Below are 18,907 nucleotides of genomic sequence, written 5' to 3' on the forward strand. Positions count from 1 at the left end.
TGCTATTGCGCACATGAGGTGTGCAAGAGAGACCAAAGGACCATGTACTCTGCCTTTGTTATGGATGATGCCATGTCTTGGTTGCGAAGAGACGACTCGCCCTACAATATCATTTAATACTGAAATGTGGACTTTCTAGAGTCAATATTGCTAGCCATGTTTCAAACTGTGTATCCAAGTTTGGTTATCACCAAATTTTTAAAAACTCTAGAAGGGCCTCCCAAATATGGTAGAATCCATTTCATTGCTTGCCAAGTATCTTTCAATGATTAGACAAAAAATGAATTAAGACACCAATTCCATGATCAATGTGAAGCCTCGTGCACACCTTAGCATACATCAAATTGCCAACTCCAAGAAAATGTGGTATATGTCTCATTTCTCATTTGTAGGGCACTATTCATACTAAGTTTAAAGTGACCTATGACTGGAGCATTGATTGAATCTATCAAGAACTTTTTGAATGTGTTTTTCTAAGATAGCCAAAAGTTTCTTATTTGCTCTATCCTCGGTTATCTTTGTACCAAGGATTTGTGTATCTGGTTTGAAGTTCTTCATAGCAAAAGACTTACTAAGCTCTCTCTTCAATTTCTCAATTTGGTTGGTATCTTGACAACTAGCTAACATCTCATCTGCATACAAGAGTAGAATGATGAGATCACCATCAAACAATATCTTGAAGAACACACAATGGTTTGAGCTAGTTCAGTTGTACCTATGTTCTAACATGAATGAGTCAATGTCTAGAAGCTTGTTTAAGACCATATAAGGTCACCTTTAACCTACAAGGTTTTCTTTTCTTTTGACTCGAAACACCTCATGTTGTTATTTGGTCAATTTCTTCTTTCAAATCACCATGACGGAAGGCGGTCCTCACATCTAGTTGTTTAATTTCTAGGATAAACTAGTTGCAATCCCAAACACAACACTTATTGAAGACCGTTTGGCAATTGATGAGAATATCTCCTCGAAATCAACACCCTTTCTTGATTGAACCCCTTCATAACCAATATTGCTTGCATCGTGGTTGTAAGCGATGTTCCACAATCTTGACCATGTAAACTAGTTGTTTTTTTAACTTTTCTACTCTTAGGTAGCTTTATCAAGCTGTACATGTGATTATCTTGGAAGACTTTACCTTATTAGTGAAGACCTCAAACCATGTGTTTATTTGATCATGTATCATGGTTTGTCTAAAGACCTCTAGGTCTCCAGGAGTGAAATATGATAATTCACTTGGCTCTCGATATTGTAAAGTCTGACCCTCAAGGAATACTACATTATTGCTTCTAACAACCTTTTTATTTGTTGGGCCATATAATGTGAGCCAAACTCTTCATGACCATATCCGAAGAAGATACATGGTTTGCACTTGTATCAAGCTTGGATCTTTCTGCTTTTAAGATGTCAATATAAGCCCTGCAACCAAACACTCTTTAAGTTGAAACGTCTTTAAGATACACTATTGTGATAAGATGTTCTTGGAACATTCCTCTCAGGCCTAATACCATGATCATGACAATTGTGGACTTTCATGTTGTTTATTGGGATAGCTTTTCTTTGCTAGATTTGCTCAAATGGACCCCCATATTCACTATTTAGATCAATTGCAATCCTCATTGCCTCACCCGAAATGGATTTAGCCAATTTAGAGTGAGACAACATACACATTATCCACTCACAAATTGTTATGTTCATCCTTTCATTCACACTATTGTGCTAAGGTGTCATTGGAACACTCCTCTCAAGCCTAATACCATGATCACGACATATTGCTCAAATGGATCCCCGTATTCACTACTATTATCTATATAAATGCCTTTTAGCTTTCCTCCGGTTTGTCTTTCAAAAATTGTATGAAAACTCGTAAAGTCAAGATATATATTATTGTAAGTTAGTGGATAATGAGTCCACATAAAATAACATAATTTTCTTTCTTGATTATCTTAATATCTAACTTTCTGAAAGAGGTATCTTCTGTAAAAATAAAATTCAGCTTCATTTTATTTGCTCGTTTTAAATTTACTGTAATCTATGAAAGTTGTAGCAACCTTTAACTTACTTCAAAACATTTCTAAATCGTGTTCTTACCAATTCAATTTAAACCAAAATCATTGCAGAATTTAGGGCTCATAAATCGAGCATCAATCATAAAATTTCACTCAACCTAACTTGAATATTGAATATCATGATGTTGCAAGGTTATGTGTGTGTGTGTGAAATGTGAGGGGAGCTTTTGGCCATCTGAACAGGGAAGATGGGTATGGTGGTCAAGTTGATGACCTTAGAACGCTAGTAATTGTAAATTATGGTGGTCCCAACTTCATTAGTATATTTTGGATCTAACTTTCCAATGTATCTATATGTCAATTATGGGTGTCCCAAGCTGTATTTTTATGTAAATATGTAAGTGTAAATGGATGTTTGTATTGTAAATTTGTATGTAAATGTTTGAATATTGAAAGAGTTGGTAAGATTGTGTAGATTTTTGAGCTGAAACATTTGTTCCGACCATTTTAGAGTGTTTTTGGTGATGGTGATGGATCAAATCGAATTTTGAGCTAGAATTTTGCCTCTTACGAAAATCATAGTTCTTTACATATATTTCCGCTTGGAAATCAAAATTTTGATTTGAAAAATCTGTGGAAGTCCTCAAGTAGACACAAATGTCATAACAATTTATAATCTACCAAGTTACATTACTCGTCCAAAAGTAAATTCTTTAATACATCAAGATTTTTTTTTTTGGCTCTTACCTCACACCAACGCTTCGTTTTACAAAGACCATAGGGTGCAAGAGGTAAATAAATTGAAATATCAAGTAAATTTTTTGTTAGACTGATCCTTGAGTTTCTCATAGTGTCTATAATTGACAAACGTGTTGGTGTTGGTCGATGTACGCTTCCTACATACCGTTGCGATTAACTTTTCCATGTTAAACCAAATTTCAATAGGAGTTCCATCTCAGATGCCAATTTGTACCCCTATCACAATGAGCACTCTAGCTCATTTTATACCATTTTGGAGCTCCTTCACCAAATAAAAATAGTAGTGTCTCCTTTAATATGGACCTATTCTTATCTTACAAAAGGACCTACTAAGATGTCCATATCCACTTCATCGCTATAACTTTCTCAGCAATCCCTTCAAAGATTCAAACAAGGTTCTACGCCTTGACCTTATTAGTTTAAATGGTTAACTCTTGTCAATCTATCTTTTATTTTTTCTTTAAGCTCATTATATGTCCTCTTAGTTACATTTTCAATCAAACCCTTAATCCTTTGTACACTTGGATTCCAATACTTTTCTCCCATTATACATGCCATGCTATAACAATGGAACTTGGTACATGAACAGAAATTTTTTAGTGTTTGGCATTGTAGAACCAGGCCCATTATGCAATGGTCGATGAGTTCTAGGCTCCATATTCTGAGCACCAAGTTCATTTATAATGTAAAGGGATTCCCATTCATTAAACCCCAAAATCGTTATCAAGAACGAGCAGGTCCAATATGGTAATTGCTTTATGATAAAAAAAAGAATTAAAATTGTACCTCTAGATTTTGACTTTTTGGTGCCTTTCTAATTGGGTTTAGGTTAGAACTTGAACGAGGAACAAAATACAAGAAGATTCTCTTCAACACTAGAAACAAAAGTGAGGAATAAAGACCCAATAAGGCTCGCTCCGAGGATCAAGGAAATATAGGTATAAAAATGAGTACCTACACATCAGTACTATTGCTACTAGTTTTGCAAGCAACTCTACACTAGAGCCAAAACTGTACATTCACCTCCAAAGCATGATGCCAAGTGTAGGATTCACATCTAGGGCGCACTTTCGGTCACATTTTCTTCACCCAAACCCATTCACCCATTTCTTGATTTTAACCCTTCACACTCACAACCTAGTACATAAGAACATTAAAAACACTTTTTCAAAACACTTGTACATATAGCACAATTGTGCAAATTCAAATCCTTGCGTGTATAGCTTAGCACTTGCTCTTTTTTTACATTCCAATGCATTCAATCATCGAATACAAGCTCGCCCATTTCACGCATACAACGTGCACCTACAAGCGCATCCACACATGTCAGGAGGGGAAAGCTCATCAGAACAACTATTACATTTTGGCACTTACATAAATTCCCACAATCCATCATCAACAGTTCTATCTTCCCTAGTTTAGGTAACTAGTGATCATAAACAAAAGATTGTTTAATCATTTACCAATATTTTAGGTATATAATACATATTTTGTCACTTCAAAGATTGGATGAGTTCCAAGAAGTTGTTAAGCAAGAATGTTCTAAAAGGGTGGAAATAGATTGCTCACACTCAATCATGTGGCCCCCTTTAATTTTACAATGCGTAAGTGTCCTCATGTTCTAGTACCTCCATAGGCCAATGTAAATTTGGAATACACACATCTCCATTGGTTGAGGATATGTTCCATTGGTATCCATATAATGTGTTAATAGCGACTTAAGAGGCAAAGTTTTCGCAAGGATGACCAGTAAAAAAGTTATGTTTTAGTCCTGATATTTAACATAATTCTCATGATTCTGTGTACGATTGGGCAGAATTGTATGTTTTAGACATATACCCTTTTTGTAATATTGCAATGCCAACAAATCACACTAATATTTGAAGTTATGGAAATACGAATACAACTTGTATAACAAGAAATGAATATCACAGACTATAGTTTAGGGATAAGTTTTATGACCTATCTCTAATTTATTTGGAACTGGACCGGAATGGTTCCACTTAGTAATTTATTAGGGATTCATATAATTTCCTTGATAACCTTGGCGATGCTACCGAAACTAAAGGATGGGTTTTACAAAGTACAATACCAAAGGTTTCACTCATATCCATTTCTTTGATGCCCGGCGGTAAACTCCATTCGAAGGAGTGAACCAATGAGCCTAACATTAGGTAGACATTGAGGAGGCCTAGATTCATGGCCGGGCAAGCTCGTCTACCTGCACCGAATGGCAACAATTGGAAATGATGACCTTTAAGATCCACAGTTGAATCCACAAATCGTTGCGGACGAAACTCTTGTGGCTTATCCCAGGAGTTCTCATCCATTGAGAGAGACCAAGTATTCACAATCAATGTGGTTCTCTCGGGGACATAGAATCCGGCAACTTCACATGGCTGTATGGATTCATGGGGGATCAATAATGGTGCCACTGGATGCAACCTCATTATCTCCTTCACAGTAGCTTGTAGATATGGAAGATTCGGTATGTCTTCTTCACTCATCAGCCTATCCTTGCCAATGACGCGATCGAGCTCGTCTTGTAGTCTCCTTGTTATGTCATTGTTTCGTATTAGTTCTGCTAATCCCCACTCCACAACTATGCTAGATGTATCCGTTCCACCGGCAAATATATCCTAACAATCAATGATTATCATCACAATGTTATACTCAATAAACAAATCATGTTCGTGCACATTTGTAATAAAATAGAAGTCAGCAAAGAAAGGAAATGCATCCACATACCCATAAAATTGCTTTGATATTGTCATCTGTCAAACTGATTGTATTGGATATATGCCCCTTATCTTCATGTAAGGACAATAGAGTGTCGAGAAGATCATTTTCATCATAGCTACCAGCAGCAGCTGTATTTGCATGAGAATTCCGCCGATTGTCGACTATTCTTTGAAATATGGTGTCCAGCTTCTCGAACGTGTGATTTGCACGTCGTTCGAGACCTTGTATGTCTAGAAATCTTAAAGCCGGCAAGAAGTCGCCTATATTGGGAATGCCGACGAGGTTCGTTGATTCTCGGAGTGCGTCCACGAGCTCCAATCCATTCATGTTTGTGATCACGGAAAGGTCATTGAAGTTCTTCCCCAAGGTCATTCTCAAGATGCTGTTGCACGCCCGAACTTGTAACTTTGTGCGCATGTCTTGGGCCTTTGGGATGTCTTGCCACACAGAATGAACAAGACCCCTCATCTCCTCGCCTCTGATCGGCTTGAAGTGTTGCAACCTTGGAGTGTTTAAAAGTTTGGTCATATATACTTCTTTCCCCTGTCAACCAAGCAACACATATTTGTTTGGAGACCACTAAAAATGAATAAAATGTTTAGCCATTTAAAAAATACCTCAACTCTTAAATTGGAATTTTAAGTGATGAGAAATCTAGGTAATATGTAATTTTGAATTTGGATTACCTTGCGCCAAAGCGGGCCATAGGGCGTGCGGGCGAGGCCCGAGGAGTTGTAGGTGAAGCGGGCGGCGGCCGAATACGAAAGGGGGCGGGAGGCGAAAACAAGGTCATGGGTATGCAAGACGAGGCCGGCTATGTCGGGAGATGACACAACCAATGTAGGGACAGAGCCCATTTGATAGGACAAGATGGGGCCGTACCGCGTGGACATGTCGTGGTACCATCGGTGCGGAAGTTGCCGAGACATAAAGAGCTGGTGGAGATGTCCTAGGAAAGGTAAGCTGCCAGGTGGGGATGGAGGAGATGGGATATGGAGGAGCTCATGTTTCCTCATCTTCCTCTCCATGTTTTGTTGTACATACTGCCATAGAAGCACCCATCCCAAGATGCCCAATAACACTAGTGCCCATATTGACCACTCCATCTCTCTCTCTCTCTCTCTGTCTCTGCTTCCCTGTTGTCTATTATCTTAGGGAAGCTTTCTACTACATATGTATCTTATTGAGGAGCCATTTCCTAATCCATGTAATATAGCCTGGCTAATTCCCATTGTCATCACATGGTGAATATGGACCACACACTACCAAAAGCCATCAGTGTGACACGTTTTCAAGGTGCAAATATAGATTCCAAGTTGTTCTAGTCGATGTGTGAATCTCAGTCATAAGTTCAGATTTGTCCCCGTTTCTTTAAGGGAAATGAGGGGCACAAACCTCCGCCTCATGACGATCTATGAGATGGGAAATTTTAAGTGTTTTACTAGTAGATAAATACTTTTATACCGTCTCATGACGATCTATGAGATGGGGTCGGACCCTAGGGGCAGCTGTTTCAATTTGTGTCGTTCTCTAATGTGTGAGTTTTATGCAAGTTGGATGTATTGACAATGACAAAGTGAGACTTTATAGGAAAAATGGTATTCAAATAGACACCTATGACTTTGTGAGAGGAAAATGTAATGCTACAAATGACAATGATTTATATTTACTATAAAATATTCTCTCACATTTGTCGGCATGCATGCATGTGAACATTCTTTTGTAGGTTACACTATTTTAAAGCGTTTAAAGTTCAACTAGATTTTTCTTGTAGCCGTAGTAGTTTATTTAGACATTTAATTTGAGAATTTCATCGATTGGTTATAACTAATGATAAAAAAGAATCAATTTCTATAAATAAAATAGATCTTAAAATTCTACTTTAGATTATGCTATATATGTATCTTTCAAAAACACCTATGGGAGTCCAATATTAGTTTTAGGATGAAAGTAGTGCTAGGAAACGACTGGCCACAACCGGTTTCACGTTCGTATTCGTGTACAGAGACCAAGAATTAGCAAGAAGATAGAAAAATGTGAAAACATAGAGACATCGATATTTTATGTGGAAACCCCGAAATGGGAAAAACCACGGGGGTCCACAAACCTCGAGAAAACAGATCACTATCGTAGAGAGGAAGTACAAATACGGAACTCAGAGGCAAAGACATCGAGTCCTCCTTCGTCTGACAGACGGCTACAGAGTTACACTCTCACTCACGGTTACAGAGGCAAGTACCTCGTTCTCTCTTTACAATAATGATTAACTACCCTTACTAAAGTTTGCCCTAGTTGATTATAAACAAAAGCAACTTTCTGGCTATTTACAAGTATAGCCCACAAGGGGCATTTTAGACTATTTACAATTATAGTCTTCCGAAACGATTTCGATTTTCGATTTCGGCCGAGGTCGATACTCACCAACACGGTACTTCTCTTCCCATCCAGAGGGACATGTTTCCAAACAAACTCCCCCTTCACTATGGCATGGTGTAGTTCACCAAACCGACTCTCTGTCGGCACGCGTTTAGCTTTTCGGCTGACACCACATTCGTCAACATATCCGATCCATTTTCGGCCGCGTGGATCTTCACTACAGCAAACTCCTTTTCTTCTACTTGCTCTTAGAGCCAATGATATCTTCTCTGGATGTGTTTGGTCCTCGAGTGGTAGGCGGCATTTTTCACAAGGTGGATGGCACACTGGTTATGGCAATGGAGTTGGAATTCCTTCTTCCGAATTCCGAGATCACTAATAAACTCCTTCATCCATATGATTTTCTTGCTGGCTTCCGCTGCGGCCATATATTCGGCTTCTGTGGTTGACAACGACATGGCCTTCTGCAGCCTCGACTGCCACATCCTTCATCGAGAATGCTCTGCTCAAGGTCCTCTTTAGCACTCGGATCTTCGTATGGTCCTGTCTGACAATCAGCATGCCGTCCACGTACAACAGGAGGATTAGTAAATCTCCTCCATCGAATTTCTTCACAAATACGTAGTGATCGGTCTGCGTTTTGTGGTACCCGTTGTCGGTCATGAAGGATTCGAATTTTCGGTATCATTGTCGAGGTGCTTGCTTCAGCCCGTACAGGCTCTTCCTTAGTCGGCATACCAGGTTCTCTTTACCTTTCTCCACAAATCCTTTCGGTTGGTGTATAGATCTCCTCGTCGAGATCACTGTGCAGAAATGTCATCTTGACATCTAGTTGTTCGACTTTGAGATCCATGATGGCCGTGATGCTTAGCACGATTCGGATTGACATCATCTTTACGACCGGAGCAAATATTTCATCAAAATCGACACCCTTCATTTGTTGAAAGCCTTTCACGACAATTCGTGCTTTGTACTTGGGTGGATTCCCACCATCTCTTGGTTTCAACTTGTATACCCATTTATTCTGAAGTGCCTTCTTTGCTCTCGATAGTTTGGTCAATTCATATGTGTGGTTCTCATGAAAGGAATCCATCTCCTCTTTCATGGCATTGAACCACTTTCAGTTGTGGGTATCTTCATTAGCTTCTTAAAAGCTTTCCTGCTCCCCCTCATCAGTCAACAGGACACGTTCTTCATCTAGAAATCTTTGGGGGGCCCTCCTTTCTCTTAGGGGGTATCTTCAACCTCCATTCGACATGATCAGTTCTTCTTCGATTTCTTCAACCAAGTTGAATGCGGTTCCTTGTTCAGCCGTTTCCCCTCATTCTTCAATCAATTCTTGATTTTGCCGAGTATTGGATCGACCGATTGGCTCGGGTTTGATTTCGATCGAATCGGCTTCTTCTCGATTCGGTCGAGTGTCGACTCGGTTTGATTCGGTAGTTGGAGACTTATTCTCAATCTCCCAGACGACTATTGTCTTTTCCTCCATGAAGACAATGTCCACATAGCATACGTGTGTATCCACGAGTTCCAACAACATTTTCTTCCTCATCGGGGGCCTCATTCGGAAGGATGTTCGATTCTGCTTTCCGGCCAAACAATCTGTGCACTTCTCAAGTTGCACAGTCTTCACCTCAGGAATGAGGTTGTCCTCGGCAAGCTTTCACATCCCCTTCTGGCTCATATGGCACAACTTGATGTGCCACAGTTCACCGACTGTGTCGACTACCACGTTTGCTTCCCCTCGGCATATTCAAGCATTCATTATGTATAGTGTGTTGGTCTTCCGAGCTCAAGCCACGATCAGGCTTCCTCGGCAGAAATTCATGACATTGTTGCGGATGCTACCCATGTAGCCTTCCTCATCTAGCCAATCGACTAATATTAGGTTCAATCAAACCTTTGGAACGTGTCGTACATCTGTCAACATGAGTTTGCACCTGGTTGAGGTTTCCAAACACACATCTTCAATTCCGACGATTCGGCATGCTCCTTCATTTCCCTTCTTTATAGATCTGAGATCTCCGGCTCTGAAGGATGAGAAGCACTTTCGGTTAGGGCTATTTACAAGTATAGCCCACAAGGGGCATTTTAGACTATTTATAATTATAGTCTTCCGAAACAATTTCGATTTTCAATTTTCGAGATACTCACCAACATGGTACTTCTCTTCCCATCCGGAGGGACATGTTTCCCAACAAGTAGATTAGGATTTAAATTATTGGCCAAGAGATGAAAACCTTGAAGAAATTTCAACTTCTTTGAGGGGGGGCTCTCCCAAAATATGTAACTAAGATGCAATTATCAAGAAGTTAAATGGTATATGATGGAAAATGAATTAAAGGATAACCATAGATTGACATATTCGCATTCGTCGGGTTTCCCATTCGAATACAAACAAATACAAATACGAATGGGTGGTCAAGTATTTGTTTAACGAAAAAAAAAACTCTAATTTTTTTAATTTCCTAGGATTAAAAAAAGGAACTTGACAATAAATAGGGATAATAAAAGAGGGACTTGGGGATTTGACAGTACTAAATTTTTATAATAAATGTATAACTTATAAGTTATAAGTATTCGTTTTATTTTTAATAAATAAATAAAATAAAATAAAGGCTCATTAATTTCTCACTTTTTATTCCCTCAAAATTTATGCATATTTTTATTTGGACATTAAAAATAGTACTTCAAACCAACCATATCTTCAAAGTGCATACTAATCATATTTGTATAATAAATATAAAATTATTCGATTTTTTAAAAATTGATTAATTAAAATAAGTTTCATAAACTCTCTTGACACTATAATCTATTAATGAATAATTGTTCTTTTTTGGTGAAATAAATTTATTTAAATAAATAAATAAATATTTTATATTTATTTTGCAAAACGAATGGTTTTCTAATATTCTTGGGGCCATTTCGTATTCTCAAATATTGAGAATATTGCACATGGAGAATATGAAGAATATCATGCATGTGTCAATTTATGAGGATAACAATAGTAAACTATGTAAATATTTTTAGACAAATGACATGCTATAAGCAATGTTGTAAGGTTAGAATTGAATGGACATATGCGCATGCATCAACAATCTCGTCTGGCCAAGTGCAAATTTTTATTTGACAAAATTGGTGGCGTTATCTTTCCACATTGAGAATAAAGTTAGGCATGGTTGTGATATTGTGAAATGCACATAAGAGATCGAAACCAGTCTACTTAGCTTCTTACTTCTTAATCAATTTATAGTTGATACAACGGAACCCAATTGGGTTGGCTTGGCTAAAAAGGGTGTGCTAAAAGGGTGGGTCAACTTGGGTACGTGCATCCTAAAAAGGGTGAGCTAAAAGGGTGGCACAAAGGAACACATGCACACCACATTTCCCCCCTGCGAGAAATAAGAGATTGAGGGGCATGAACAAGAACAGGACAGGTACATAAACAAGAACAAGAACAATGGCTTGTCGAAGGAGGGGGAGCATCTGAGGGCAGGTTTCAAATGGAAATCCATGGATGATTCTAGTGCGAGATGAGGGTTACGCCCATAGAGTGCTCGAAAAGGGTTGATTTATGTAGCCATCTCATGTGTGAGGGTCTTGTTGAGGCGTTCGATGAAGATGGCGTGGGGATGTAAACATCTACGGACACGTAATTGAGTTGCAACGAAGTTGAGGACATCCCCGTGGAACTGTTGGCCTTGATAATTGGACGGGGCTAGTGACGGAAAACGAGCTATCAATCGGCGAATAGAGATCAATCACTCTTGTGGACTGAGGGCCACTTGGACTTTGTTGAGGTGGGGGACAGGAGGGTTATCATGTCGGAGGGGGATCGAGGAAAGATCATATGGAGGCGAAGATCAATCGCTCCTATGGAGGGCTATTGTGTCGGAGGGGAATCGAGGAAAGATTTTATGGCGGCAAAAGATCAATCACTCTTGTGGATTGAGGGCCACCTAGACTTGGCTGAGTTGGGGGATATGAGGGCTATCGTGTCGAAGGGGGATCGGGGAAAAGATCATTTGGCAGAGAAAGATCAATCACTCCTGTGGACTAAGGGCCACCTGGACTTGGCTGAGGTGGGGGACAGGAGGGCTATCGTGTAGGAGGGAGATTGGAGAAACTCATGGGACAAGAAGTTAGTGGGCAACCTAAGGTGAGGGGGAAGAGTTGGTGGGGCAAGGCATAAAAGTGGTGAGAGTGCCTCAGGTGAAGGTGTAGTGGGATTGCGTGCTAGAGAGGTATAGATGGTGATCGCAAAAAGGGACTTGGATGGAGGAAGTAGTGGATATCGGGAGGCCTAACTAGTGAACTAAGGAGGTGCGAATAGAAGAGATACTACTACAAGAGACTAACAAGAGTGTCGGTGATGGTGGCGAGGGTGATGCTATCTACGAAGCGGAAGAGGCGGATGCTTGGATGTGGGGGACTGGTACCCCACATCTCTACCAATATGTGAAATGCACATAAGAGATCAAAACCAGTCTACTTAGCTTCTTACTTCTTAATCAATTTATAGTTGATACAACGAAACCCATTTTGGTTGACTTGGCTAAAAAGGGTGTGCTAAAAGGGTAGGTCAACTTGGGTACGTGCATCCTAAAAAGGGTGAGCTAAAAGAGTGGCACAAAGGAACACATGCACACCACAATATTATTTTGGATACCCAAAAAGAATGGGTGGGGCCACATAATAAAAACTATATGAATATAAAGGGTTGTGATTGTTTTCTTTTTATGAGCTTATGTTTTAGCAATAACAACTATAAATCACATTTGTCCTTTTCTTAATTGATAATGGTGCTATCAAACATTTAAGAAAAGGACAAATGGAGAGTGACCGTGACGAATGGAGTCATAACGTGTACAAGTTAAACATTCAAAAACGTTTATAAAAGTCCAATATTGGTTTTAGGATGTGATTGCCTCTAATTTTTCAAAGTGATGATTAGGTCTCACATTCAAGGATATTTATTGATAGGGAGGTACTTGATGGTTTCTCTCCCCTAATGAGTATAGGTGAGTGGGAAAGCAGGTGCAAGGAAAATAAAGGTCATACATTCAACCTCCCTACATTCCATTGCAGTCCCTACTAAACTAAGGGAAACAAAGAGTCGTGATTGTTGATCCTTCAACTCAAGGACATACAGTTGGTAGTTTAACAACTTGGCATTAATTAGGTAAAAGAACTTATGCAAAGACGGAGAGATAGATAGGTCTAGCTATTGTCTCTAGATGTTAAATATCACCACCGAGACCAAATATATAACATTTTACATAACATATATGAAAGTGGGTAACAACTCTGATGTCCAAGAACTTTACTTATGAATGTCGCGATCCATAGTGTATATTGTGATTGTTAGAGAAAATTGTGCAAGGATTGGGTTTAGGCAATGATATATGGAACACACAAACAAATGTGATCAAAGGCACAACAATGTATGAAAGTTTGATACTCAGACAAATTGTTTTAGGGAAAAGTGTGAATAGTTTGACTACTATTGTCATCACTTGTGCCTTGGTATTTTTATATTTATTATAGAAATATGATTAGAGTGAAGTCTAATTTTTAATGTCAAGATAGAAATATCCAAAAAATTTGAGAGAATAAAGTTAGAAATTAATGACCTTTTATTTTATTTTATTTATTTATTAAAAATAAAACGAATACTTTTACATTTATTATAAAATTTTATTAGTGTTTAGTCCCTCTTTTAATGTCCCTTTTTATTGTCAAGTCCCTTTTTTTATCCTAGGAAACTAAAAAAGGAGGGAGTTCTTGTACTCTCTTTTTTTTCTTTTTGGGTTCAACGAATACTTGACCATGTATTTGTATGCGTATTCGTTTGCATTCGAATGGGAAACCCCACAAATTCAAATATGTCAATCTATAGAGGTGAGTATGAAAGACCTACCATTTGTTATATTTGTGGAACATCACACTTTTAGCAACTTAATGTCCCTAGAAAAATATTACGGCATTTCCAATTGACACCACAAGTATGTCACATAGTTCACCTAAACTCTGAACATTTATGGGTTGGCATTCATGAATGCTAATATGAATGACATTTTGCGTATTCCAACTAAACCAAGAAACTAGGTGTAGGACTAGACGGTGTCCACTAATTTTCTATGCAATCATCAAATTTATCAACATGGTAGTTCATTGCTATTAATTCAATCTTCCACCACACTTAGGATTAAAGAAGGAACACACGATATAATCCTTGTTAATTTCGGGAAAGAAACAAGTTAAGGATTTGAATGTATATGTAGCACCTCTTATTTTTGAATTTACCAAAATTATGGAGTGGTTTACATGTCATTAATGCATCCAAGTCGAGAGAACATCAAGATGTTAAACCTTGTGAGATTCTAGCATGGACTATTCATAACTACCCTATGTAGCAGTTTTGTTCAATTCTTGGGAGAAAATGTGATGAAGAATCAAAGAGGCTCACAACATCATTATCCTACGGTCGTCAGTGGCTGAAACAGAAACGACACTACATGATGAAGAATCAAGATCAATGTGAACAACTTTTGAGAAAGTAAAACAACATCAACAAGATCAAGAGGATTGTACAGAGAAACTAAGAGAGAGAGAGCGCGAAAAGGAGAAAGAAATTAAGTCTCCTAGTTAATTTGCTTGATAAATGCAACTCATTATTAACTTATTGGCTAACGGATGTAGAGTTGATGGGATATCAAGATGTATTAATTTCTGCGATGCATGATCTTACGGCAATAAACTATCAACATGCTAGACTACATCGTCTAAGACAAGAGCGGAGGATGTTAATTGTCAATCACATAAGTTTTTTCATGACCTTCATGAATCACATGCACGACATAATGGGGTAAGGTTAGAGGAAAATGGTATCATGTGTTCCAATCCTCAAGAAATTGTGAAGAAATGCATAGAATATTATACACAATTGTTGGAGGTACAAGTGTGTATCGATGATAATGTTAAAATGGATAGAGATGTATTTTTTAATGGGGTGAAAAATCGTGTATCGCATGATGTGGCACAATCATTAGATGCTAATATTTCAGAGGATGAGGTGGAACATGTCATGCCACATCTTGCTGATGATAAGAGTCCTGGGTGGGATGGATTAAAACATGAACACTTTAAAAAATAAGTAATTAAGTTCAAGGGGCCTTTTACGGTTTTATTTCAGAAAGTGTGGACATCAAGGGAAATGCCTCATTCTTGGAAGATAGGTTTGATAAAGCTTTTGCTGAAGGTGCCTTCTCCATCTTCCTTTGCTCAATGGAGGCCTGTTTCATTAATGGGGGAATGTACAAGATTTTTTCAAAAGTGATAGGCAATACGTTGCATAAGATTTTACCTTCTATTATTGATAATGCTTAATATGGGTTCTTAGCAAAAAGAGATATTTTACATAATATGTTAATGTTCAAATGACAATTGACTATGCAAAGGACTCTAAACAAGAATTAGTGTTGCTACAATTGGATATCGAAAAAGCCTATAATAATGTGGATTGTTCATTTATAAATCAATTGATGTCTCATATGGGTTTTGGTGATCATATGTCTAGATTGATATACACATTAGGGGAGGGTTCAGTTTCACATATGATGTTTAATGGAGGAGTAACACAACTGATTTCTATTTCGGAGATCAGTTAGACAATGATGTCCGGTAAGTCCTTTACTCTTCACTATTGTGACACATCCTATTCTTGCTAAGTTACACAATATGGCTATGGAGGAAGAATTGCTTGGACTAAGGTTGCCATCAGGGAATCCATGTATTGTTCAAGCTCTCGTAGATGACCATATTATGTTTTTGGCACCTAATCAAGAAAATATTAGTAAGACAAGAGATGTGTGGGAATTTTTTTCAAATGCTTCAGGGTTGAGAATTAATATGCATAAATCTATCCTCATTTCATGTACAGAACAAGATGTGTTAGGGTTGGGGTGGTTAGGAAGGATAGTACATCGTGGTATGATTTGTCGTCACCTTGGATATCCAATTGGGGGAAAGTTTGTCATGTGAAACTTATTGAGTGGGTAATAGGTATCCAAAAGGTTGGAGGATAAGTTTATGTATTGGAGGTCTCAATTTTGGCCTTTTCATGTATGACTTAAGGTGGTCCAATCGATTATGGTCTCTATGGTATCTTATTATCTTCATTTGCTCCCATGGTCAAAGAAAGCTCTTGAAATGTTGTCACGATCAATGCGAATTTTGTTTTGGAAAAGAAAAGGGAAAGTGCCTTATCATGGTTGGCATGGGATCATGTTTGTACTCCAAAGCATCTTGGCGGGGCATCAATATTGAATCTATATGAGCATATGGTGGCTCATCGAATTACTTTCATGCAATTTATGTTTGAAGGTGGACAACCTTGGATAGAAATGGTGGCGTACTTTATAGAGAAGAACGGAATTAAACATGGAAACATGAAGGTTGAAGCTAATTGGTGGAATGTAATTAATTCTGAGAGGGATGTCAAATGTGCAGGGTCTATGATAGTTAATCATTTGTTGACATCTTGGCAAAATATGTTGGATTTTGTGGAATGGCATCCTCCACAAGAAAGGGGATGTGCCAATTCATTACAAAATTATGGAGGTTTTGGCGACATCAACATTGTTGAGGTGGGAAAGGAAAACAAATTCTTAACCTTCAATTTAATTGGATGGCTAGATTAGGTTTGGTAACAGTAAGGATACTATGTTGGTGTCACAAAGAAAATTAATGGTCTTTCGAACAATAAGATCAACATTTCGTATTCCAAAAGGTTATACCTTTATTTAGGATAAGTTGCAAGAAATACTATCTTCGTATGAGCCAATTCCTGATTTAGATGTGTGATCTCAAGAGCTTGATTGGAGGTTTGTTGGAAATAAGAGATTGACTATGATCTCAACAAATGTTGCTTATCACAAGTTGATTGACAAACATAAGTGGCTGGAAGAAAGGGTTATAAAGATATGGGGTTTTCATAAGCCCATTACTTAGTGGCTTCATGGGATCAAGGCAGGTTCGTGTTCTCGATTGATGCTACAAGCCAAGGTATTTATTTAGAGAGTTATGGTTGGAGCTTTACCATTAGGGGATGCATTAGAAAAAAAACATTACTCAAGGATTGTGTTTCTTTTGTTTGGTGGAATTGGAACATAATAGGCATCGATTTATTAAATTCATGGCCGATGGCAAGGATGGTTTGGAGGTGTATCAATTTACTATGGATGTCTCTAACGGGAGTAAGCCTATCTTCCTTCAGTTGGGTTTTTGCACATAAGGAGAACAATGAACCAATGCCTCATTTTCAAATTATTTTTGAGTTCTTGAGGTATTTGGGAGAATGGTTCAATTAGAATATGCGGAATGCCTTCACTTTTGATTTGCAAGTTAGGGTGAGAAAATATGTTCTAAAGTTAAAAGGACTTTTTTGTGGCAATTGATAGTGCTAGAGAAGTCACAAAATCTCAACTATGAAGAGAGAGAACTCTGCAAGGTCACATATCATCATATTCTCCATTTACATTTGAATTGGTGTGTAGGGTGGAATTGAGTTTGGAGTCGTAGAAGTATTTAGATCCCATAGATAGAAGGGGTTCTATACTTTGTAGTAAGCTAGTCATGGTGGTGTTTTTTCTTTCGTAATAAAAGCCATTATTTACGAAGAGAGAGAGAGAGAGAGAGAGAGAGAGAGAGAGAGAGAGAGAGAGAGAGAGAGAGAGAGAGAGAGAGAACCAGAGAGGCACAAGGAATACAATCTATATTATTAAAAAATGGCAACTAACGCCATTTTCTTCTCCATCCGGCTCTTCTATGCACCTAATGTCTTGGGATACTCCGACAATTATATGCCTCATCATAAATTGGGTTACAAAGTTGGTTATATGATAACCAAGCTAGGGCAACTGCCCTTTATGTTATTTACATAAATAACCTATCCTAGTTTCTCAAGATCAAGAGGATTGTACAGAGAAATTGAGAGAGAGAGAGAGAGAGAGAACCAAAGAGGCAAAAGGAATACAATCTGTATTATTAAAAACTGGCAACTAACATCATCATAAACTAGGTTACAAAGTTGGTTATATAATAATCAAGCTAGGGTAACTGCCCTTTATGTTATTTACATAAATAACCTATCCTAGTTTGTCTAGATGGGATAATGTGAATACAACCATTATATACCCATATTCGACACTCCCTCGTAATGGGCGTATACATCAAAGAATCTGTAATAGACAAAAGAAATACAATATAAATTATACAAGGAGATGATAAGTTGATTGAATGTTCTCCTTAGTCGGCATAGGCCGAATGACCAAAGCCGAATCGGCTAGACTTTTTTACTGGAGCCGGATTTGCTGCCCCAAATGCATAATGCCGAATTCATCTATGTGTCCCAGTCAATCGAGCCAAAGTGGTAGTGTCCAAATTGACTGGACTGATTCCTTTTACGTCCATCTCAGGCCTTAATGACTCCTTCACCGCGTAAAGCCTCCTTCGTTGCGTTAGATGTGACTACATATGCAACCTTGGTTGTTGAAGTGGATGTGCACTCCTAAAGTTTAAACTTCCACGATATTGCTCCATTGCCAAAGTTGAAGAAATATTTGGTCGTTGACTTTCGACTGCCCATACATCTGGCAAAGTTTGAGTGACTGTAGGCGACTACGCTTGGGAGGATGCCAAGGTCTTGTGTGCCCACTAGATATCTAAATACATGCTTAACTGCATTCCAATGTTGCTGGGCATGGTTGTGCATAAATCTGATAACGACTCCTACGACATGTGCCATGTCAGGACATGTCAGGACCATTGCGTACATCAAGGAGCTGATTGTTGGTGCATACAATACCGGCTTCATATCTTCCCCCTCCGGACCGGATGTTGGACAGTCTCACTGAGACAACCGAAGGCTAATGGGGGGCAGGGTCAAAGTAGATTTAACTGATTGCATGTTGAAGCATTCCAAGACATGTCGAATGTAGCTGGCTTCAGACAAGAAT

At 38.4% G+C, this 18,907-nt stretch overlaps 1 protein-coding gene across 1 annotated transcript; it reads right to left on the minus strand.

The window, feature by feature from the left end:
• Positions 1–4,689: 4,689 nt before the first annotated feature.
• LOC147863392 (cytochrome P450 CYP736A12-like) lies at positions 4,690–6,632 on the minus strand. The gene is made up of 3 exons (XM_087321711.1): positions 6,197–6,632; positions 5,517–6,053; positions 4,690–5,407 (listed from the first exon to the last, which is right to left on the minus strand). Exons 1-3 carry the CDS (start codon positions 6,614–6,616, stop codon positions 4,772–4,774), a joined length of 1,593 nt encoding a protein of 530 aa, XP_087177837.1. The 5' UTR covers positions 6,617–6,632; the 3' UTR covers positions 4,690–4,771.
• Between the last annotated feature and the right edge of the window lie 12,275 nt (positions 6,633–18,907).

The sequence above is a fragment of the Azolla caroliniana genome, unplaced genomic scaffold (assembly GCF_043228905.1).
Source record: "Azolla caroliniana isolate FFs.n. ecotype wild unplaced genomic scaffold, voAzoCaro1.0.p SCAF_6, whole genome shotgun sequence".
NCBI classification, from domain to species: domain Eukaryota; kingdom Viridiplantae; phylum Streptophyta; class Polypodiopsida; order Salviniales; family Salviniaceae; genus Azolla; species Azolla caroliniana.